The sequence below is a fragment of the Rhinatrema bivittatum genome, chromosome 3 (genome assembly GCF_901001135.1).
Source record: "Rhinatrema bivittatum chromosome 3, aRhiBiv1.1, whole genome shotgun sequence".
Classification (NCBI taxonomy): domain Eukaryota; kingdom Metazoa; phylum Chordata; class Amphibia; order Gymnophiona; family Rhinatrematidae; genus Rhinatrema; species Rhinatrema bivittatum.
The window spans coordinates 357,795,421-357,819,596 of record NC_042617.1 but is presented as its reverse complement, the minus strand read 5'-3'; the positions used below and the strand labels follow the sequence as shown (position 1 = coordinate 357,819,596).

Sequence of the window (24,176 nt, the reverse complement as noted above, 5' to 3'; positions counted from 1 at the left end):
TGCGTTGTTCAGAGTAGCCATCAGGTCAAGGTGAGGAACTCCCCACTTGCGCACCAGAAGATTCATCGCCTCGTTGGACAACTCTCACTCTCCGGGGTCTAGGTGTTGTCGGTTGAGGAAGTCCGCTGGGACATTCTCCGTCCCTGCAATGTGGGAAGCTGCCAGACGACTCAGGTGTCTTTCTGCCCAGTAGCAGCTTGCTGGCCTCCAGACGACTCCTGGTGCCACCCTGGCGATTGATGTAAGCTACTGTGGTGGCATTGTTGGAGCGCGAAGGAAAAAAGGATTTGGATTGCCGAGGGCGGTCCTCCGGCAGCTTATGCACCTTATTGTCCCCAAGAGATTTAATAAGCTGCTCCAGGTCCTCCTTGAATGGGAGACTGCCCAACTGTGATTTAGAAGAGGAGTCCGCTGCCTAATTACAAAGCCAGAGGAGAAGTCTAGCAGACACTGCCGAAACCACAGCTCTGACCTGCACCCTGAGAAGATCGTAAGGGCATCCGCCCCATACGCAATGGCGCCTTCCAGCCGCTCTGCCTGTTCCACCTCTGCAGACGGGAGGTCCTGGGTGCTGAGTAGTTGAATCCACCTAAGGCTTGCCCACTGCATGAGACTGCTACAGACTGTCACCTAGACCCCGAGCGCTAGGACCTCAAAAATCCTTTTGAGGTAGACCTCCAATTTGCAATCCTGAAGGTCTTTCAACGCAGTCGCCCCCATGACTGGGATAGTAGTGCGCTTCGTGACAGCGGAGACAGAGGCATCCACCTTAGGGACCCGGAGCATATCCAGACACTGGTCTGGAAGCGGATACAGCTTGTCCATGGCTCTTGCCCATGCGCAAACCGGCTTCTGGCGTCTCCCATTCCCGGAGCAGTAACTGCATTAGCATCGGATGGAAAGGAAAGGTGCACGGGGGTGCCCTTAGGCCGGCAAGGACTGGGTCGACGTTGCTAGAAGCTGCGGCAGACCGTTGCCCTCTGGAGGGGCATCTAAGCCCAACTCTGCCAGAACATGGGGTATAAGCGGATCCAGTTCTTCACGCTGGCAGAGATGCAACACCCTGGGGTCGTCCCCCTCTATTGGTGGATCAGAACGAGGACATCGGCATCCGGGTCGGGGTCCGGTAGTGGAGCGGGCAGATCAGTGGGGGCCGGAGAGACCGGAACACCTGGGACCACCCGAACCCGGTTCGCCCCTTGTGAGTCTGGGGTTCTGAGCCCCTGCGCAGCAGCCAATCTAGGGACCTTGGCAGGAGGAGGGCAGGCAGGTAGCTAAGGATCTGGTGGGTCATCCTGTTGTAGAAGCCTGGCAACATAAGCCTTAAGCATGAGGAGGACAAAATCAGCTGAAAAAAGCCCTGGAGATTTGCCTGGGTCAGAATTGGCATCCAGGGGGGTCCACGGGGCTTAAATAAGGGGGGGGGGGGGGCGGGGAGCAAGGAAACAAATCGGGTCCCTGCCCCCATCAGGCTCAGAATCTTCAGCAAGGTTTGGAGCCAAAATGGCCACCGTTTCCGTGGTTTGCAGGAACGGGGGCATCCTTGCAGTGCGTCTGCCGGGCTGGGAACGACCAGCTGATCTCTCCGGTGCAGAGGAGCCGTCCCCTCCGAGGCAAGCTCTCCACACATGAGGCAAAAGGCTGATTGAGGCATAGAGGGAGACAGGGGGAGGGGCAGATCTGCCGCATGTGAGACTGCAACAATCGCCAGTGCCTGGCTGACAGCAGGGAAGTGAAAGTTCAGCTACCCGCTCTTTCCCCTGATGGAAGGTTTATTTATTTATTTTTTTAAAACTTGTTAGTAAAGTTGAAGAAGCAGAGGAATGAACTTCTCTGCAGCAGACTCGAGGTATGCTTAGTCTCTGGGTCTGTGGAGGGGAGGGACTGGACCACCAGTTTCACCCCTAGCCAGGCAGGTCACCGGGTAGGGTGCTAAGCTGAGGATCTCAAGGGGCAAAGTCCCCCTAGGCACCCAGTAAGAGCAAGGGGCCCAAATCTGTGCTGTCTCTTGGCAGAGCAGGTAAGAACCCGTGCCCCCCTGTTTGTTCAGGTACCACATTGCTACTTGGTTGTCTGTTTGAATCAAGACTACCTTGTTCGAGAGGCAGTCCATGAATGCATAGAGGGCGTACTGCATCGCTCGAAGCTCTAGGAAGTTGATCTGATAAGTTGCGTCTGCTTTTGTCCAAATCCCTTGGATTTGAAGGCCTTCGACATGGGCTCCCCAACCTAGGTTGGAGATGTCCGTGGTTAAGGTCACTTGAGGAGCTGGTTGCTGGAAGAGAAGACCTGTTTGTAAGTTGGGCTTGTGAGTCCACCAGGCAAGGGACAGACGAAGCTGGTTTGTTATGTGGACAAGGGACAAAAGCGGCTGGGTGGCTTGGTGCCACTGAGATTTGAGAGTCCATTGTGTCACTCTTATGGCTAGACGTGCCATTGGGGTGACGTGGACTGTTGAAGCCATATGGCCGAGCAACGTGAGTAATTGGCGAGCCGAGGCTGTTTGTCGACAGCAGGTATAGCTGGCAAGGTTGGACAGCGTGGTTGCGCAGTCGCTTGGTAAAAACCGCTTGGCCACACTGGTGTCCAGGTCTGCTCCTATAAAGGAGAGATGGTGAGACAGTGTCAAGTGGGATTTCGGGTAGTTGATCAGAAAATCCAGTGAGTGCAGAAGACTTATGGTGAGACTGCGGGAGTCGAGGGCTCCTTGTCTGGACTAGCTTTTTATGAGCCAGTCGTCTAGGTATGGAAAGTCATGAATACCATTGCGACATAACTGTGCAGCCACGTCTGCCAGGCACTTTGTGAACACCCGGGGTGCCAAGGCTAGGCCGAATGGCAGTATCTTGTATTGATAGTGCCTGTGACCCACTACAAATCGCAGGTATTTGTGATGAGGAGGGAAGATTGTAATATGGGCCTATGTGTCCTGAAGGTCCAGAGAGCAGAGCCAATCCCTTTGTTGTAGCAGAAGGAGCACGGAGCCCAGGGACACCATTCTGAACAGTTCCTTGTGAAGAAATGTGTTTAAGGAACAGAGATCTAGAATAGGCTGGAGGCCGCCGGTCCTTTTTGGGATTAGGAAATACCAGGAGTAGAATCCTATCCCCTGTTGAGTGGAGGAAACCGGTTCTATGGCCTTGGCTCTGACTTGAAAAGTCCTGTGTGATCATCCCAGCTCCAGGCTGAAATGGGCAGGGAGTCTGGGGGTGTAGTTGAAAAATTTAGACGGTAACTGTGGGTTACAATGGATAGTATCCACTAGTCTGTAGTAATTGGTCGCCAATTGGTTGCAAAGTGACAGACAGCCTTCCACTGGTGAACTGGGTTATGGAATTAAGGGGGGGGGGGGGGTGGCTGCTGTTCTCTGGATAGGAGTCAAAATCTAGTCGCAGGACCAAGCTTGTGGAGCTGGTTGTGCTCTAGGGGTTCTTGCTTGGCGTGCATGTCCTCTCTAAGGGGCCCGAGCAGGTCGAGCACGGAACACGGGAAGATAATATCTGCGTGGTCTATAGAACTGCTTCCTGGTGTCTCTATGTATGCTCCTGCGGGCTATGGAGGGGGTACCTCTGAGGTGATATTGGACGGCTGATGCAGTGTTTCATGATGATCCTTTAATTGAGCCACTGCGTCTTGAAACTTGTCCCCTAACAGGTTTTCACCTGTACATGGGAGATGTGCAAGTTTGCCCTGCACCTCCGGGCGTAGGTCTGAGGCCTTGAGCCAGGCCCAGTGTCTAGCACTGATGCCTGCTACCGAGACTCTGGAAGCTGTTTCAAAAGAGTCGTAAGCAGCTCTAACCTCATGTTTACCTGCTTCCAAACCTTTTAATAGGATGGAAGTTAAGGTTTCTTGATGCTGCTGAGGTAATGTGCCTGCAAATTCCTGGACTTGTTTCCAGAGATTCCTGTTATATTGGGTCATGTATAATTGGTACGCAGCTATTCACGCTATTAACATGGATCCTTGAAAGACTATGTGCCCCAATGCATCCAAAGCCTTCTGTTCCTTACCAGGAGAAGCAGAGGAGTGTGGATGGAATTTTTTTAGCCTTCTTTTGGGCTGATTCCACTACTACAGAATGGTGGGGCAATTGGATTTTTTGAAATCCTGGGGCTTGATGGACCAGGTATGTAGTATCCATCTTTCTGTTGACTGGAGGTATGGTCCCCACAGGCGGTGCAAAAGATCAAGAAGAACTTCATGCACTGGTATTGCCATTACCTTTCGGAGCATCTATGAACTGTAAGACCTCCAACATCTTGTGGCGAGTGTCTTCCTCTGTCACCAATGGAAATCAGATAGTTTCAGACATCTCCTTGACAAAGCTGGCGAAGGAGAGATCTTCAGGAGGAGATCGATGCCTTTCTTCCGGGGGTGAAGGCCCTGAGAGCAACTCCTTGGAACCTTGTGAGGAATGGTCTGAGGATGCATCCTCCCTTGGATCATAGGGAGTTTCCCCTTCTCCCGGTAGACTTCCTGAGGGAGGAAGTATACCAAAGCAGAGAGGGCAAGAAGGCATCGACGGATGACGAGGTGGCATCGATGGAGGCTGCACCGGCATTGAGGGAAGCGGTGCTGGCATAGATGGCACCAAGGCGGCTGAGGTGCGCTTAGGTACAGAGAGTCCCGAGGCCGGGAGTCGCCTCCTCCTCCTCGGAACCTGGTATGGGAATTGGGATCTGCGGAGGCCTTGATGGTCTACTCAGTGCCAAGGTGTCCAATGGCACGGGCTGAGTCGGCAGGGCAGCGATGAGGGTGTCCAGGCACTTGAGGAGTGGTGCGAACATCAAGGGCATCGGTTCTGGTGCCGGTATGGGGGCCGGTGGCGACTGGAAGCCCCAAAGGGCATTCAGCTCTGCCTGTTGGACTAATCTGTCCAACTCCTCCCTGAAGGCTGGTGTAGACAACATTGCGCCTGGGGTAGGAGGCAGGCTAGGCATTACTGGAGGCTTCACAGGGGTCTGTGGAGGCTCAGTACCTGGCACTGATATCAGTGGGGAACGCCCTCGGGGTCCTGGGTCCAGAGGAGGATGGGAGCTCCTCTCCCCGGGTCCTCTTCGCAGGTGGCTCGATGGACTTTGATGCCGCTGCGGTATTGATGCCGGCACCGGGCGGGGACACATGTCAGTGCCAGTGACGATGTTTCCTTTGGTGCTCGGTCTGGTCCTTCCTCTGGCACAGAGGATGATGATGCCGATGCCTTCGAGGGGGGTCGGTGACGGACGGTCACCCGCTCCAAGATGTTCCTGGCGGGGCGTCTCCGAAGTCGATGAACCCTCTCTGGTCGGTGCCACTTGAGCTGGAGTCGATGGAGCAGAATGTTTGGATGTAAACAGATGCTACATCTTGTCCAGTTGAACGCGCCGGCATTTGGGGGTCATTTGTGCGCAACTGGGGCAGCGATGGACATCGTGCGAGTCAGGAACTTGGGACATTTTCTAAATCCGGTCGCCATGTCGAAAAAAAGGTGGCGCGTGCGGTCGGTGACCGTTGGGCACCGAGAGGTATACCTCCGGGAACTGACCGCAAAACCGCAGGAAAACACTTATCGAGCATCTGAGGGAATGGAGCACAATGGGGGACTCCGGTGAGAGTGAATTTAAGAAGGTACACTTCAAATATTACCGTGAGGAAAGCTGTGAGAATTTCTTCTCACAGAGCTCCTAACCACGAGACAACTTGCAGTGCGGAAAAAAGAGACTGAAGAGGGACCCCGTGTGGCTACAGAGTTAGTGATATGGTGGGCATGCTCAGTGTGTCAGTCAAAGTTCTAGAAACTTTGACAAAAGTATTCCGTGACAGGGCTCCATCTGATTATGTCACCCATATGTGAGGGCTACCATCCTGCTTGTCCTGGGAGAAAACTGTATTTAAGAGAGCAAGACTCTTACATGGAACTCAAGTATTTCATTTTCATAAAATGAAAGTTAATGGAAACATTTAGTCAATGAGCTAATACTGGAGCCTGTAAAATAGATGTCAAACCTGAGGCTTGAGGCCCTGTTCATCAGGAATCTCTTTCTCTGTGACTTTGTCAGATGATTTTTGCTGGTCGTCTTCACCAGATTCTGGCTGCTCGTTTTCTTTATTTTCTCTTTGATCGTCACCTTCTTTAGCAGCATTACTCTCCTCCTCCACAAGGTCTTTAGTAGTTTCTTCCTCATCTTTCTCTGGTTCCTGACCATCCTCCTTTCCTTCTCTAGATTCTTCTTCCTCCTCCTGGTTTTTGTCACCATCAGCAGTATCTACATCCATCGGCTTCTCTTCTATCTCATAAGGATTCTCTTCTGTGGGAAGAAAAAAAGCAGCACAACTCGTGATACAATGTGCCATTCTGGGCACGACCACAGCAGGCAAGTCGGCAGGCACCACATTCTCCACAGAGGTGCAACAGACTCGCTTTACAGCAAAGTTGGGCAATTACATTTTTTTTTTTAAACAGCTTTTTTGTCCTTCAAACTAAGATCTCTATTTATCAAATTGCTGATGGACTCTACCTGGGTAACATCAAGCTAGGCTGAGAGAACATTGTACAAATCTCACCATTGTATGAGCAGGGCCAGTGCAAGAATATTGGGCGCCCTAGATGACCCTTGCGCTGCTGCCCCCCCTTCCCCAGTCATGTCCCCCCACCTGTTTCGGCGCTGTGTGCTTCTCAGTTTCTATTTCTCTTTGCCGCGAGCAGGATAGGCCCCGCTTGCGGCACCACATGGCTGCTCTTCGGCGCCCCCTATGGCTCGGTGCCCTAGGTGACCGCCGAAGTTCACCTAATGGATGCGCCGGCCCTGTGTGTGAGTTTCCTCACTCCGAAGGACATCAAATCTTCATAAGAGTGTACTGTTCTTTTCGTACGTCTCACTCTGCATGTAAAAGTGGTCCTTAACACCTACACTACTACCTAAACCTCACCTCGAGTTACTAGGTGGGCCTCCTACAGTAGCATAAATAGCTTACTATGGTGCCACCCCCCTAGAGGCTCTCTCTCTCCCACCTCTCTCTCCTCTTCCCCCCTCCCCCTTCATCTCAGGCCCAGGCCCTTCCCCTACTCTGCTCCCACATCTCAGGCCCTTCCCCAGCCTAAAAATGCCCAAAATGGAATTTGTGAAAAAAAATCGCAAATTGCGTTATGGGCATAATGCATATCACACAGCTTAATGCAATTGAAAAAGGTGTAGTTATTTTTGACTTCGCAAACAGAAGTCAGCCCACTTTTTCTGAAATCCCACCCCCGACTCCTCCCCAATCCCTCCCCTTTTAAAAATTTGCATCGCACCATGCGTTATGGTGCTTATTGTATGCATTAAGGCGTTTTTTGCATGTGAAAAAGCCTTACCGCATGCAAAAATGCCATATTGCAATTTGATAAATGTCCCTGTAAATCATGCACAGTAATCTCTTATGGAAGTCTAGCCTGCTGCAATCAAAACCTTAAATATTTATGAGCTCATAGCTGGTCTTTTATAAAAGGAATCACTGTATCGCATACCGGTTAAAACACTGAATGATTTTTTTTAGGTGAAGAAGCTCAGGAGTACCAATTCTGCACTATCTTTAGAGCATGTGCCACTCACTAATTACTTATATCTTTGCAGCATACAGATCCAGGAAGCTACACAATTGCCTCCCCCTCCCTAACCAAGTTCAAAGAGATTAATCCACCTCTTAGCCTGCAGAGGAGATATTCCTCTAGCATGTGGCATATTTTTTCCTCTTTTCACAAGTGCACAGTTGGTTTTGAGCTCTGAAACCCCAGAGATGGAGGCAGGCTGCATGTTCATACACAAGATCTCCTATTTTCAATATCAAGTTTCCATGTGTGTGTATCTGTGAGAGGCAATCAGCAGGTCTGGTACAATTATAGCAACCAGTCAGATTTCAGGTACAGGGGATACATAAAACATAAAGCTGAAAATCTTCTGAAAAATCAATAACTTTCAGTATTTAAGTGTCCTATTTGCAAGGTACTTTGGCAATTGATGTATCAATGTATGTAACACGGACACTACAGTTCCCATTTTGTTCTAGTGATTCAAAATGGATTTAGTGAAATCCTCTTTTGTAAAATGTTATCATTGCTATTTAAAAAACTTATTTTTCATCAATTTTCTCTCCCACATCACTTCTAAACTCTCAATTGCATCCATTCCATTCCTGGTGAAGCCCTCAACAGGCTGCCTACCATACCTTCTCCTTCTTCGTCGTCACTTTTCTCCTTGTTCTCCAGGTTAAGGTCCTCTGGGAGGTCCAAGGCCTCAGCAGCTGACTGTTCCTCTTGTTTGCCATGATACGGATCAACTTCATTCTCATCATATTCACGCTGTTGGGCGTGGGGATGGGGAGATGGAGGTGGAGGAAGAGGGATAAGAGAATGAGAATAGCTAGCCCGTACACCCCACCCCCATTTACCAGGATTCTGAGACTGAGGAGGGCGGGATTAAAAGCAGCTAACACTGAAAGTGCTGCCGGTGTTATAAAGGAAAATTGGTTATCTGCTAATTTTCGTTCCTGTACCACCACGGATCAGTCCAGACTGCTGGGTTTTGCCTCCCTTCCAGCAGATAGAGACAGAGAAAAACTTGAAGGGCAACCCCTCTTAATCTGGAATCCACCTGCATCTCTTCAGTATTAAACTTACCAAAGCAGAATAACCAGTTTAAAACAGCCAGATCAATAGTCAGATCTAGCAAGGACAAGAAGAAAACTGCTCAAACTATATACATTGGAGAAATAATTCTCTTCTGCAGCACCTATGCTCTCCAACAGAGAATGCTGTGAATAGAAAAAACAAGTGGACTCTCATCTTTCCCCAATGGGCAGGTGTCTGGACTGATCCGTGGTAGTACAGGAATGAAAATTAGCAGGTAAGAACCAATTTTCCTTTCCCTGTACGTACCCGGATTAGTCCAGACTGCTGGGATGTACCAAAGCTTCACTAACCGGGGGTGGGACCTGGACAGTCCCGCTCGAATGACACTGCTTCCAAAATGGTTGACCCCCCGGTGCATGGATGTCCAAACGATAGTGTCTTGCAAAAGTGTGCAAAGACTTTCAAGTCGCCGCTCTGCAGATTTCTTGCGGCGATACCAACTGGCTCTCCTCTCTACCCAGGAAGTCGCATGCGATTGGATTGAATAAGCCTTCAAACCATCCAGGACCGACCACCCGCAGCAAATATACGCAGAAGCGACAGCCTCTTTCAACCAACGGGCAATGGTAGCTTTAGATGCCTTATGCCCCTTCTTAGCGCCATTCCACCAGACGAACAGGTGATTGGAAACCCAAAAAGCATTAGTAACTTCAAGGTAACACAAGAGCACTCTTTTGACATCTAGACATTTCAATTCTCTCGCATGAGGGAATCCCGATCTAAACCTAGAAAAGCCGGAAGTTCCACTGACTGATTCAAGTGGAAGGCAGAGACCACCCTTGGGGAGAAAGGATGGAACCATCCTGAGCGAGACCCCGGCCTCAGAAATTCACAGGAAGGACTCCCTACAGGAGAGGGCCTGGATCTCAGAGACCCTCCTAGCGGAAGGGATAGCCACAAAAAACAGTCTTGAGGGTCAAATCTTTCAAGGTGGCCTTCTTGAGGGGCTCAAAAGGAGGATCACATAACACCCGAAGCACCAAATTAAGGCTCCACGAAGGACAGATGGGACAGACTGAAGGGTTCAAGTGCTTCATACCTCTCAGAAAACAGACCACATCAGGGTGTGCCACCAGAGACGCTCCCTCGATCTTGCCTCTAAGACTTACCAAGGCTGCTACTTGTACCCGGAGGGAACTAAAGGATAGTCCCCCTTGCTGAGACCTTTCTGTAGAAAGGCAAGGATCTGTGCTCCCGAGGCTTGATGAGGAAGGACCCCTCATTCACTACACCAAGAGTCGAAGACCTTCCAGAACCTGAGATAATTAACAGAAGTTGAGGTCTTTCGCATCCGCAAATGAGAGGATATAACGTCCTCAGGATAACCTTTCTTCTTCAATTGCCTCCTCTCATAAGCCAGGCCACTAGACAAAAGCGATCCGCCTGATCGAAAAATACCGGACCCTGCCGTAGCAGGTTTGACAGATGACTGAGGTGCAGAGGACCTTCCGAAGCCAGGTTGACTAGGTCTGCGAACCACGGTCTTCGAGGCCACTCCAGAGCAACTAGGATGACCTTCCCTGGATGGATGAGCTTCTATCCGCCTCAGAAATTTGCCCACCAGAGGCCATGGGGGAAACACAGAGCAGAACGTCGCGGGGCCAAGGAAGCACTAGTGCATCTATGCCTTCCGCCCAGTGTTCCCTTCTGCGGCTGAAGAAGCGTAGCACCTTTGCATTCTTCCATGTCGCCATCAAGTCCAAAAGAGGAGTGCCTCACAGGCGAGAGATGAGAGTCATCACGTCCCAGGACAACTCCCATTCCCCGGGTGTCCAGCCGCTGACGGCTGAGGAAATCCGCTTTCACATAGCGGGGGATCGACAATGTACGAGGCCGCCAGCAGATCCAGATGACGCTCCGCCCAGGCCATAAGTTTCTCTGCTCCCACAGCTACTGAGCGATTCTTGGTTCCCCCTTGACGGTTGCTACTGTTGTTGCATTGTTGGACAACACTCTCACCGCCCGACTGCGGACGAGGGAAAGAAATTTGCATAACGCCAAGCGCACTGCTTTCATTTCCAAGTGATTAATGGAACATTGTGCTTTCTCCTGTGACCACTGGCCCTGGACAGACTGGCACACGGTTCCCCTACTGGACAGACTGACATCCGTGGTCATTATCACCCACTGAGGCACTTCGAGGTTCACCCCCCGCCTTCTGGTGATTGAGGACTAGCCACCAGCCGAGACTGGACCTGTTGGCCTCTGAGTGGCAAGGGAACCTGGAACTCCTCTGACATCTGATCCCAGCAGGAAAGCAAAGCTCCCTGTAGAGGACTCGTATGAGCAAACGCCCACAGGACCAATTCCAGAGTGGATGCCATGGAACCAAGAACCTGCAGCGACAAGAGGTGACTAACTTGAGACATCAGCTTGGTTATCCGGTTGTCCGTGAGAAAAACTTTGCCGACCCAGGTGTCGAATCGCACTCCCAAGAAGTCCAGGACCTGTGAGGGATTGAGATGGATCTTTGTCTGATTGATGACATGCCAAGGGATCGCAGGCAGTGTAAGACCTTGTGTTTCGCCAGCCAGCAGAGGTCCTTCGATTTCGCTTGAATGAGCCAGTCTAGGTATGGATGAACCAGCACTCCCCTCTCTCCTGAGAGCTGCTGCTACCACCACAACCTTGGTGAAAGTGCAAGGGGCTGCCACCAATCCGAACGGTAAAGCCAGAAACTGAAAATGCCTCCTGAGGACCATGAATCTGAGATATCTCTGATGATCTTTGCGGATTCCGATGTGCAGATATGCTTCCGTAAGAACCAGGGAAGCCAAGAACTCGCCCCTGACTGAGCGCAGAGTTTCCATCCGAAAATGAGGCAATTTTAGAGCCTTGTTCACCTGTTTGGAGGTCTAAAATTGGACGGAAGGTGCCCTCCTTCTTGGGCACCACGAAATAAATGGAGTAACACTCGGTCCTGTGTTCCTCCAAGGGAACTGGCACTATAGACCCCAGATCTTGCAGCTTGATTAGGGTTGAAAAAACAATCGGCTTCTTTGTCGAACGTCCGCAGGGAGAGATCAGAAAAAGGTCCCGAAGAGGCTGAGCAAATTCTAATGCGTAACTATTCTATAATGTTTAGAACCCACTGGTCTGACGTTAACTTGACTTATTCGGCCTTATCTCATTGAGAAGATTTGGGTCCAGAAGAACCTTGGTTAACTCCGCTGCGGCCTGTTCTGCGCCTTCGAAAGGAGTATGACCAGGAATGAGATCTCCCTGATGCTTGTTGCTGCCCCTGGGCAGGTGCCCTGCTTTGACGAAAATGCCTCTGGACCCGAAGGCGAGATCGGGGAGGAAGGAAACTTCTAGTTCCTCTACGCTTATCCTCGGGAATTTTATGCACTTTATACTCCCCTAAAGACCTTATCAGCTGTTCCAAATCATCCCCGAACAGGAATTTTCCCTTAAAGGGGAGCACTCCCAGCTGAGACAGAGGAAACATCCGCCGACCAGTTACGTAGTCACAAGAGTGTGCAGGCCACAACTACGGACACTATAGTCATGGAGGAGATACGGAGGAGGTCATACAAGGATCTGCGCCATACGCCACTGCTGCTTCCAAGCACTCCGCTTGCTTCGACTCCTGAGGGGAAGTTCTCTAGCACTGAGAAGTTGCTGAACCCGCCTCAGGACTGCTTGCTGCCTTTAGACTGCTACAGACAGCAGCCCTCACCCCAAGTGCTGACATCTCAAAGATTTTTTTTTTAAATTTAAACTTTATTGAATTTTTCAAAATCATGACATAACACTGTCATTCAGAAAATATGAGTATCAACAATCACTCTCCCAATGAGAGAAAACACAAAAGGAAGAGATAAACTCTTCTAACATATAATATATCCTTGTAAACACTCATCAGTACAATGAAATTAGGAGGGATCAACTCAGAGCAAAATCAAGGCAATATTTACTATCATATTATATACTGGTATCATAACCCCATTAATTATATTCTTGCAGCTAACATTGATCTGAGACTACTTCCCCCAGCAAATCCTTAGCTTTTAAGAACTTTTCCAGATCAAGAGGTTCAAAATAAACAGTTTACATTGTTTAACTTTCCCATGCATTTACAGGGGTAACGAATTACCATCTGGGCTCCCACCTTGTCTGCCAGTTGTTTTAAAGCCAGAAATTCTTTTCTTTTACTTTGTGTTGATTTAGTTACATCTGGAAAGATCCATATTTGTTGATTATAATATTTCACTAATCTGTTTCTAAGAAACAATTTAAGGACCATGTCCCTATCTGAAGGAAAAATAAATCTAACCAAAACTATTCCTCTCTTAAGTACAATTTCTTCATTCGATGTTTCTAACAACTCTGTAATATTCAATACTCCAAGTTGTTGATCTTGTTGACCCACTTGTTCTTTATCTTTCCTTTTAGGTAGGAAATAAATTTTTGCCCGAGGCGGGAGGGATTTTTTCGGTATTTTCAATACTGTTCCAAGGTATTGTTTAAATTGCTCTTGAACCAAAATTCCTCCCACCTGTGGAAAATTAATAATCCTCAAATTCAAGTATCTCAGCTCATTTTCAATTTTCTCCATTTTAATATGATTTTTTAACTCTCCTTGTATTAGCCCAGTCTGTATTCTCTCAATTTTTGAAATCCTCTGATCTAAGTCCTTTATACGGTTCTTCTGGGTATCATCCTGTTCTATATTCAACATTCTCTTGTTCACATCCGTGACCACATTTGTAAGCGTGGTAACCGACTTTTCCAAAGTCATTATGGCAGTCCAGACGTTATCAAGAGTAATTTTAGCTGGTCTTTCAAATTTCTTGAGTTTCCTGTCCTGGAGATCCTCAAGGGCTGCTGCCCCTGCCACCGGAATAATTGTCCTCTTGGTCACAGGAGACACTGAAGCATCCACTTTAGGAACCTTCAAGATCTCCAAGGATTCCTCAGGTAGCAGATAAAGCTTGTCCATAGCTCGCCCCACACACAGACCCGACTCCGGAATGTCCCACTCCTGGGTCATAAGCTGTTACAGCATAGGATGAAAGGGGAAAGTCCTAGCTGGACCCTGCAATCTGGCCAGAACAGGATCCACCGTGTCGTGGCTAGTAACATCCTGGGGGGAGCAAGATTCCCAACTCGTCCAAGACACGTGGAATCAGTGGGTCAAGCTCTTCTCGCTGAAACAAGCATGCCACCCTCTGGTCATCCCCCTCAACTGGAACGGATCTCCCAGGTTCTTCATCCTGATCTACCCCATGGAGGGGATTGGGGGGCAGGAGAGAGTCATGGGCAGGGTGCCCCCGCAGGTCCAAGGTCCCATGTTCTCCACGAGGTGAGGGACCATGGATCTTTCTAATCCTCAGCTCCCTGTGGCTCTGCCCACCTGGGGACCTTCTGGGGAGGCAGATCGAGTGGAAATCCACTCACTCCTGACTCACCCGGGGCTGTGACCTGCTAGCCAAATAAGCTTTGTGTATCAGGCACACAAAGTCTGCGTAGAAAGCAGGTTGGCTCCTGAAATCCCCCCCCTCCCCCCCATTCTCCGGAAGAACGGGGTCGTCATCAGGAAAATCCAGTCCTTGAAAAGAGTCCCGGGGGCTCCCAGGACTCAAATCCGGGGAAGAGAGATGTGGTGGGAGATCCCCTCCCTCTGCTACTCGATCCGATGCGGCAGAAATCGCATACAAGATGGCTGCCGTTCCCACGCTCAGCGGAAACGGGCCAGCCTGATCACCCTGCCTCTTCGGCTAACTGCCTGCACCACGGGACTTAGCCGCCGATCTGTCTGCCGCCTCTGATGTGCCCTCCCCACCGAGGAGGCATCAGGAACACAGGCCTGCACAGGAAATCCATGAAGCAAGCTCTCCGTAGGCCGCGCACTGGGACCCGCGCGGCATGCTCCTGCTGAACAGTGTGTGGGAAGGACGGTGAGAGGCACTAAAGAAAGCGAGCAGAGCCGGCGAGCCAATGGCACGATAAAAATAGAACTGCCGCCATCAAGCTTGCGGGACAAAAAGGGCTACACGGCTATACACGCACACACATTTTCTTTTTTTTTTTAAACACTCAACAGAGAGACTCCTGCTCTGGAGCCTGTGCGCCGGGGAGGGACTAGACAACTGGTAATCACCCCAGCTCCTACAGAGAACGAAGGGAGCAGTCAGGGGCACCAACCCCAGCTCCAGAGATACCTGCAACCAGGGGGGATAGTCCCTCCAGGACCTGTCTAGCCCCTGGGAGGACCAGCACCACAAAAGGTTCCGCTGTAGAACCCCAAAAGTTCCCTTTGTTGCCCTGCTTGATCCGACCTGAAACTGGCTTTTTTTTTTTGTTTGTAAACTTTAAACTTAGATCAGGACCGCAGGTTCTGCACCTCCTCCATCTGCTGGAGACAAAAAAACTGAAGAGACGCAGGTGGCACACCAGATTAAGAGGGGGCGCGCCCTTCAAGTTTTTCTCTGTCTCCATCTGCTGGAAGGGAGGCAAAACTCAGCAGTCTGGACTGATCTGGGTACGTACAGGGAAAGGGGACAATTTTTAAAGGAATTTTCCGTGGGTAAACAGGTTTTTACCTGCAAAGAAGGGCCCTTTGAAGGTTGTCCTCTGCAGGTAAGAGGCAGTTCTGAGGACGGGCGGCAAAACTGAGCACAGGGATTCTGGTTTGAAATCCCTGCCTTCTGCTTGTTGCAAATTTACTGCACACACTTTGCACCTGCAAAGCATGCAGGGGTAAGAGATCCCTGCAGCACTGGCCAGCCAGCTGAACTTTAAAGGGAAGCTCCACGGGGAACACAGCTGCCAGACTGAAAATTACCCTCTAAATGCCTAAAATTAAAGTATTGCCATAAACACAGTACCCCAGTATCTGAAAATCTGATGTCAAATTTGCCACAAGATCGAGGATGGCACCTACTGAATTTCTGTAAGTCCAGTGGGCCTAGCTGAATGGGCAGACTTACCTCTGCACATTTTAATGTTTTTGTTTGCTAGTACTGCGTTGCACTGTATGATAAAGTGTAACTGAGATCTAACAGAGATCTGCAATAAAATATTTCAAGGATGGATTCTATCTGTAAAGCACTCCCCTCCCTCTTTACAGCAGCTTAGTACTGTTCATTAGCGGAGAAGAAACATGACCAAGGTAGCGCAGAACAATGCAACTGATTTTTCTTACACAGTACCTGAGAAACAAAAAGGAGCTGGAAAGAGGCGTGGTGTACAAATCTATTAGGGAGTTTTTAGCTTCACAAGCTCTATGTAGGCTGCTCAGTACATGATTACAAAAAAAACCAAAACGTTTATCTCAAACTGTGTGTGTTTTATTAATTTCGTTTGTTTACTTTCTCCATTTAATTTCCAACTCCTGGCAGCTGAAAAGCACCCTGGCAAACATGATCCGCTACTCTAGACAAAGTGCACCAACATTATAATAAGCAAAACAAAAATATTAAGGGGGATCTGTGTCCTTGCTTATTATTTGTTCCAACGCTTCCTTACCTCATCCATTTGCTCATGGATTTTCTCTTTGCTTTCGCCATCCTTTTCCAGTTCCTTTTCCTCATCTCTTCCACGCTGTTTATTATCTTTGTTTTTACTTCCTGCATCCACATTGTCATCCTTTGCCACAAGCTCACTCTCCCCCTAAAATTTCCACACCGGAAGGACAAAGTGAGGAGAAACAGAAAATGTGATTGTAGGCACTTACCAAACAGCAGAGACTGAAACATTCACCAAAGACTCAAGGACAGTCTGGAATGGGCAGAAACGATAACGTATCGGAGGGGATGGAGCAGACTCAGCCATGGGGTAGCAAAACTGGTTTGCAGCTTTCCTACCTCATCCATTCCTGGTCCGGACTCTTGTGCCTCGTCATGGTCTTCACTGTCCTCCTCATCCTCATCGCCCCAGAGTCTCTCATCCAGGATATCGGCTTTGGCACCCCCAAGATCTCCCATCTGTTTGTCCAGTTCATCATCTTCACTTTCAGATTCCTCGTCCTCATCTTCCTCTCCTGTGTAAAGAGATCACAGCTCATACGCAAAGTACAGTGCAGACTTAATGAGCCCCTGCCATAAGGAGTGACCTGACAAAGTTTCATGAAAATAGGAGTCTCTTCCATCCAAGGAATTCTGGTGGAGCACAAATTCTGCTATTGTAAAGAAACCCCATTCACAGTGAAAGAAAATTAGGTGATGCCAAGTTATATTTAAAAAAAACAGTGCAGTTAGTATAGCTGTGTTTAAAAAAGGATTGGATAAGTTCTTGGAGGAGAAGTCCATTACCTGCTATTAAGTTCACTTAGAGAATAGCCACTGCCATTAGCAACAGTAACATGGAATAGACTTAGTTTTTGGGTACTTGCCAGGTTCTTATGACCTGGATTGGCCACTGTTGGAAACAGGATGCTGGGCTTGATGGACCCTTGGTCTGACCCAGTATGGCATTTTCTTATGTTCTTATGTTCTTAAAACCCGAAGTTGCAATTGCATCCTGACATAAGTGAAAACTGATGACAATGAATGGGATGGGGAATCCTATTTCAGGAAATGATACTAAAATATCCTGTCAACCAGGTAATGATATTGACCCTTCAGCGGAAGCTGCACATGCTATATCAGATGTACAGGAAAATTGGTTCTTACTTGTTAATTTTCATTCCTGTAATAGCACAGATCAGTCCAGACCAGTGAGTTATGCACTCCCACCAGCAGATGGAGGCAGAGAACAAAACTTTGAGGCACTGCTATACACCAAGTGTGCCACCTGCAGCTCCTCAGTATTTATCCATACCCAAGCCAAGAAACAACAGACAAAAAAACCATTTAACTCCCCAAAAAAGGGCGAACATGAGAGAGATACCTCAAGGGCCAAACAAAAAAAGGCCTCGAACTTGAAAACCCCAGGTCCAACCTATCACCAAACTGACATAAATGCATTCTGATAGACTTCCTATGTACAGCGGCTTAAGTCCAGGTAAATCAGTCTTTTGGCAGTAGCACCCGGGCAGGTCCCTGGACTTATCTATGGTATTACAGGAACGAAAATTAGCAGGAAAGAACCAATTTTCCTTCCCTGTACATACCCAGACCAGTCCAGACCAGTGGGATGTACCAAAGCCACATTACACAGGGCGGGAACCTGAAAGACCCGCTTGCAGAAAACTTTCTCCAAAAAGCGCTTGTTCCGGAGCCCTGACATCCAGGCGGTAATGTCTTGAAAAGGTATGTAGGGAGAACCAGACTGCGGCCCTACAAATCTCTTCAGGAGACAACAACTGACACTCCACCCAAGAAGCCGCTTGCGCCCTTGTTGAGTGAGTTTTCAATCCGGTTGGAACAGATTGCCCCTTGCCGAGGTAGGCCAAGCAAATCAGTTCCTTCAGCCAGCGAGCCAAGGAGGTCTTGGATGACCTCTCACCCTTCTTCGGACCCCCAAACAAAAAGGTGGTCCTACTTCTGAAAGGAGTTAATGACCTTCAAATAATGAAGGAGAATCCGGCGAACATCGAGAAGATGCAGAGCTCTTCCCAAAGCCGAGTCACAAGAGCATTCGGGAAAACCAGGCAACTCCACAGTCTGATTAACATGGAAGGCAAACACCACTTTCAGCAAAAAGGAGGGCACCGTATGTATGGACAGCCTATCCGCCAAAATGCGCAGGAAGGGATCCCCTACAGGCAGGGCCTGCAATTCTGAAATATGCCTAGCGGAGCAAATGGCCTCCAAAAACACCGCCTTCAATGTAAGGACCTTCAGAGAGACGTGTCCCAGATGATCGCCCGTAGGACTAGGTTGAGATTCCACTCTGGGCACATCTTACGAATCGGACGACGAAGATGCTTTACCCTTTTTAGAAAACGGGCTACATCTGGGTGGATGGCCAGGGGTCTGCCACCTATCCGACCTCGGAGACATCTTAGGGCCGAAACCTGAACCCGCAGGGAATCATAAGCCAAGCCTTTTGACAACCCCTGCTGCAGAAAAGTCAAAACCTGAGGAATGGACACAGACAACAGCACTAAACCTTGTTGATCACACCAGGCTTCAAACACCTTCCACACCCGGACATAAGCCAAAGAAGTCGAGGGCTGCCTGGCCTGAAGTAGGGTGGAAATCACCTGTTCCGAATACCCCTTCATATGTAACCTCCGCCTCTCAAAAGCCAGGTCGCGCGAGAGAAGCGATCCTGCCATTTCGAAAAGACTGGACCTTGACGTAAGATATCTGGAAGATGAGCCATGCACAATGGATCTTCGGTTGCCAGACCGACCAGATCCGCAAACCACATCCGCTGTGGCCACCAGGATTACTGGACCGGGGATTGGGACATGCAGTAGAAGACGCACCTGCTGCTGCAATTTGCACATCCTGTCCGTTGCCAGGAATACCCTGCCCAGCAAGGTGTCGAAGTGGGCTCCCAAACATTCCAGGGACTGGGAAGGAATCAGAAGACTCTTCGCTTCGTTGATCACCCAACCGAGGGACTGAAAGCAATGGGTCTCCCAACGCACCGCCCGCATGCAGTCCTCTTCAGACTTGGCTCGAATCAGCCAATTGTCAAGATACGGATGAACCATCACCCCTTCCTGACGGAGGGCCGCCACCACCATGATTCATCACCTTGGTAAAAGTGCGCGGGGCCGTCGCCAGGCCGAATGGAAGCGCTCAGAACTGGAAATGATGACCCAGAATCTTGAAGTGCAAGAACTTCCAGTGATCGCTGTGAATCGGGATGTGCAGGTAAGCCTCAGAGAGATCCAGAGAGGCGAGGAATTCCCCCTTTCGGACCACCATAACAGTTCGGACAGTCTCCATCTGAAAGTGAGGAACTTCAGTCTGCGATTCACCTTCTGCAGACCCAGAATGCGGCGGAAAGTCCCTTCTTTCTTGTGAACCACAAAATAAATGGAATACTGTCCCCGCCCCTGCTCTTCCGGTGGTATGGGGACGATAGCCTGCAGGTCCAACAATCTTTGCATGGTGCCTTCCACCACGGCTCGCCTGTTGCGGGAAATGCAGCGTGACTCCAGGAAAACCTCCGAGAGGCCAAGAAAATTCTAAGGCAAAACCGTCCTTTACCACGTCCAGCACCTAGCGATCTGAAATGATCTTGGCCCACTTCTGGTAAAAATGGGATAACCTGCCCCTGATCATCCCGCACAAGGGGAGGGTGGGCCTGACTTCATTGTGCAGGTTTATCGGCTCCAGACCCTGCCTGAAGCCCCTTCTTGCAGGCCGGCCGGCGCCGCCAAAGGACTGTGGGTGAGAAGTGGACTGCCTGGCAACAGAGGAGGGAGCACCCCTCCCCGATCTGGTTCTTTGGGAGTCCCGAAACCGGGACCGTGGATCAAAGGACTTCTTAAAGGGCTTCCTATCTTCTGGCAATTTATTGCCCTTGGATTCTTCCAGAAATTTCATCAGCTGGTCCAAATGCTCTCCAAATAGTAATTTCCCCCGAAAGGGAAGATTACACAATTGCGATTTAGAGGAAGCATCCGTCGCCCAATTGCGGAGCCACAGAAGCTGTCGAGCCGCTACCGAAGACACCATGGTCCGAGCAGACGCCCGTACCAGGTCATATAAGGCATCCACCACATAAGCGACCGGCGACTGCAGGCAGGTCGCCCCGAGACGTGGACAGGACATCCGAGGATGTCGCTTCTTGCAGTTTCTGAATCCAAATATACCCGCTGCATCATGCTCGTGCACACTGCTGCTCGAAGGCCCAGTGAGGAGACTTTGAACAAGCATTTCAGCTGCAATTCCAGCTTGCTGTCTTGCACATCTCGAAGCACTGCAGCCCCCGCCACTGGGATGGTAGTTTTCCTAGTGACTGCCGAAACCGCAGCATCCACCTTAGGGATCTTAAGGCGTTCCATGTGCTCATCAAACTAGTGGATATAACTTTTGCATTGCCTGGCCAACCTTAAGACCTGTGTCCGGGAACTCCCACTCACGACTGATGAGCTTCTGAAATTTCTTTGGGATGGGGAAAGCGCTAGGCAGCCCCCGGAGGCCATCCAGGACCGGGTATACACTGTCACTGTCGGATTCTTCTAGAGAGATTTTCACCCCCAGTCCCTCAAGCATCTGGGGAATAAGGGGCCACAGCTCCTCCTTCTTGAACTGGACCACGCGGGGATATTCGCCTTCCAAGCCAGGATCCACCTGACACTGGTCGCCATCGCCTGCATCCAAGTCCAGGGGGTCCTCCCCCTGATCTTCAGAGGTGTCACCCAGGGGAAGGGGAACCTATTCCTCCAACGGGTCGCCCAAGCCATCCAAATCTTCCCGCGCCAAGGCAGCGCGATAAGTACGATTGTCCACTCAGAGATGAGGATGCTTTGGGGCCCCCCACTCCCCTCTAGGGATCTGCGTTTCGCAAACTTCCGTGCCAGGAATGCCTTATGCATTAGGAGCACAAATTCTGGCGAAAAACCGCCTGGGCCAGCGTCATCCGACTCCGTGGCCCTCAAGTCCCAAACCGCAGGAGACAGTAGAGGAGGGTCATCCTGGGAATCTTTTCCCACAGGGGGAGCAGTGGACGCCGAAGCCCTACCTTCGGACCCAGTGCCGGCGCACAACCTGCGTGCAGCCTTTCAAGGCTTAGACCCCTTAACTGAGGACTCCTCCCCTCCCACAGCACATTCCCTGGGAGGAATCAAGTGCTGCCTTAGAGAACTGATGTTGCCCCAAAAAATCACTGGCAAAAATCAGTTCTAGCACCTTCAGGAAGCCTCGTGGAAGCTGAAAAAGAAAAAACAAAATGGCCACCGCACCAAAAATAGATCCGGGACCGCCGCGGAAACACTGCCTAGGAGGTCCTTTCCCACCCGGGGAAGGCTCCACTAAAGGCTGCTAGCTCCCCCCCCCCCTTCAGAGAATTGAACAGACTGATTCACCCAGGGAGCCATGGGACAGAAAAGGCACTTTTCTCCCCCCCCCCCCCCCCCCAAAAAAAACTTAAAAAAGCAGAAAAAAATTCACTTTCCCCTACGAGGATACTTCCCTGAACCCACGGTCACGGAGAAGGAGCTGCTGAGGGAGCCAGTCCCCTGGCTATCAGGAGTCCCGGACCACACAGGCTAGCAATGCCGGGGGTATCCAATCCCCCATTCATCCGGCTCTACTTGAGGGATGGTCCAGAAAACTGGACCTGGCACCCCAAGGAGCAAGAAATCCAAACTCAGCTCAGAGCTGCAGGTATGCACCACCATCTGCTAGAGACAGAGAAATACTGAGGAGATGCAGGTGGCACACTTGGTATATAGCAGTGCCTTAAAGTTTTGTTCTCTGTCTCCATCTGCTGGTGGGAGTGCATAACCCACTGGTCTGGACTGATCTGGGTATGTAAAGGAACTCCAGACGCAGTAAGGTCAGGGGGAGGTGGTACGTACGCAGAAAACTGAGCTAAAGATGATCCAGCTCCATGGACCAGTGAGCAATATCCATGACCTGAGTCAGCCTCAGTGGCTACAGGACATTTCGGCAGTGCATGTTTGTGAATACAAAATTAAAATTAATTCTCATATTATTCCTTTTTATACATGGGGTCTGAAGGGGCCTGGGAGAATTTCTGTCCATTAATCACTGTTTTTGCCAGTGACGGAGGTTTGTGGAGGTTTTGAAAGTGAGAATCACATGGTCTGGTAACAGATTTATAGCTTAGCAAATGTAGGTACCAGCCAGATGCAATGTTCAATGCACAAATCACCTTCAGGCTTACTTACTGGGCCAATGACAGAGTACAAAAAGCATTGGGAGTTTTACACGGGAAAAAGACAGGAAGTAATTAAGATTCCCGAGGTCCGAACGTATACCTAGAACAAGTTAGGAAAGGATTAATCGTTGCAGGTGGTCTCCGTTGCATCTTGTGATTTCAGGTATCTTTTTGACCAGAAATGTATTAAGATGTGAAGAGATTTGCCAGTTTGTAGAATCAGAAAGAAAGGGATTAGTTTACCTCCTGAAATGCTGAAGGGCTACTCTCTACCGTAAGGGAAATGCTGTGAGATACCAAAAAGAGATCTACAATGACAATTTGTTTCCTCACAATCATTTAACCCACAAATTTCCTGGGAATCTAGGGTTTCAAATAAATAGGGATGTTAATAATCCCCATCTGTGCTGTGCTTGATGTTAAAAGGTAAACTAGTTGCATGGCGAGCTCTGCTAAGCAGGTGCAAATTATACTACTGTACAAAAAATAATTTTCCATAAGCACAAGGGGACAATGGGATAACTAGATTTGACTGGTCTAGGTAATGCACCTTTTTTATTGTGTTCGCCATCATGCATCTTCCCATCAAAGTCTTCCGACATCTCAATGGCATTGTCCTCTTCCTTCACATCAGGTTTGGAATCTTGATCCTCTTTTTCCTTCTCCTGACCCTTCTGATATGTATCTTCTACCTGGATTACACAAGTCATTTATAAAATTGCCAAGTGAAAGGAATGTGTATTACTAGCACTCATACATAGCTCCAATAGAGAGTGACTTAAAAAAAAACTCAGGAGAGCATACCTCTGAAAATAATCAAGAAAAAACGTTAGTTAACATTACTTGTACTGGTCATTATCTCCATGAAACATTTTAGGCCCTAATATTCAAAACTGAATGGCTAAGTTAGCTAACCGGATAAGGCTCATCCGGCTAACCGGATAAGGCTCATCCGGCTAACTTACAAGGGATATTCAGCAGCATGGCTGTCGCTCCTTGTGACCTTGGGCAAGTCACTTTACCCTCCATTGCCTCAGGTACAAAAACTTAGATTGTAAGCCCTCTGGGGATAGAGAAATACCTACAGTACCTGAATGTAAACCGGTGTGATATCTCAATTGAGATCAAATGTCGGTATATACAAAATAATAAATAAATAAATAAAAATAATAGAGCCACTTGTAAGCTCTTTAGTGGACTGTTTTAAGATCCAGTATTTGCACTGTCCAAGTGTGAATAATCGTTGAGTAATATCGCACTGGATGTCATCGGGTAACTCTAAATACAGTAGAATTCGCTGAAGTTTTTAAACACAATACTTGCACAGAAAGGCACAAAAAAATGGAGGAGGTTGGCGGTTCTATGATTATAATATGCCAAATGAGGCAGGGTTGCCTACACGATTATATGAGACCCTTCCAACTCCTCTAAAAAAATTTTTGTTTTTTTATAATATACAATAAAGAGAATTCCACAGTTCGTGTAGGTGTATAAAAATAAAAACAAAAACAATATTTAAAAATCAAAACTCTGCAACAGTACACACACAAGCGTTTTTTCCACAGTGAGTGAACCTCTATGGTTCCTTTTTGATTTTTTTGATTCATTAACACTGTGTACGTGGCATTGATATATTTAGATCTGTTTCAATAGAAGTAAAGCAAAAAGTCAACAGCTTAAGTCCTAAGCCAGTGACAGGGATGAACCAAGGAGAGTCCATAGGTCAGAGAAAAATGATGATACTGACAAGAGAGCTTGACAGACAGACGTGACAGTTCTCCCCCTGAAGAAATGGGGAGGGGGAACAAGACCTACAATGTGGCAGGACTCCTCC

The 24,176-nt window shown here is 49.0% G+C and overlaps 1 protein-coding gene across 2 annotated transcripts in view; it reads right to left on the bottom strand.

Annotated features, from left to right (window-relative positions):
- MDN1 (midasin AAA ATPase 1) overlaps positions 1-24,176 on the bottom strand; it is a 765,271-nt gene that overhangs the window by 63,671 nt on the left and 677,424 nt on the right. For both annotated transcript variants that reach the window (XM_029595415.1, XM_029595414.1), the window contains exons 85-89: positions 22,893-23,034; positions 16,459-16,634; positions 16,121-16,264; positions 8,188-8,320; positions 5,989-6,290 (exon numbers count right to left, since the gene is read on the bottom strand). In XM_029595415.1, coding sequence (XP_029451275.1) covers positions 5,989-6,290; positions 8,188-8,320; positions 16,121-16,264; positions 16,459-16,634; positions 22,893-23,034 — 897 coding nt within the window. The remainder of the gene's footprint in view (positions 1-5,988; positions 6,291-8,187; positions 8,321-16,120; positions 16,265-16,458; positions 16,635-22,892; positions 23,035-24,176) is intronic.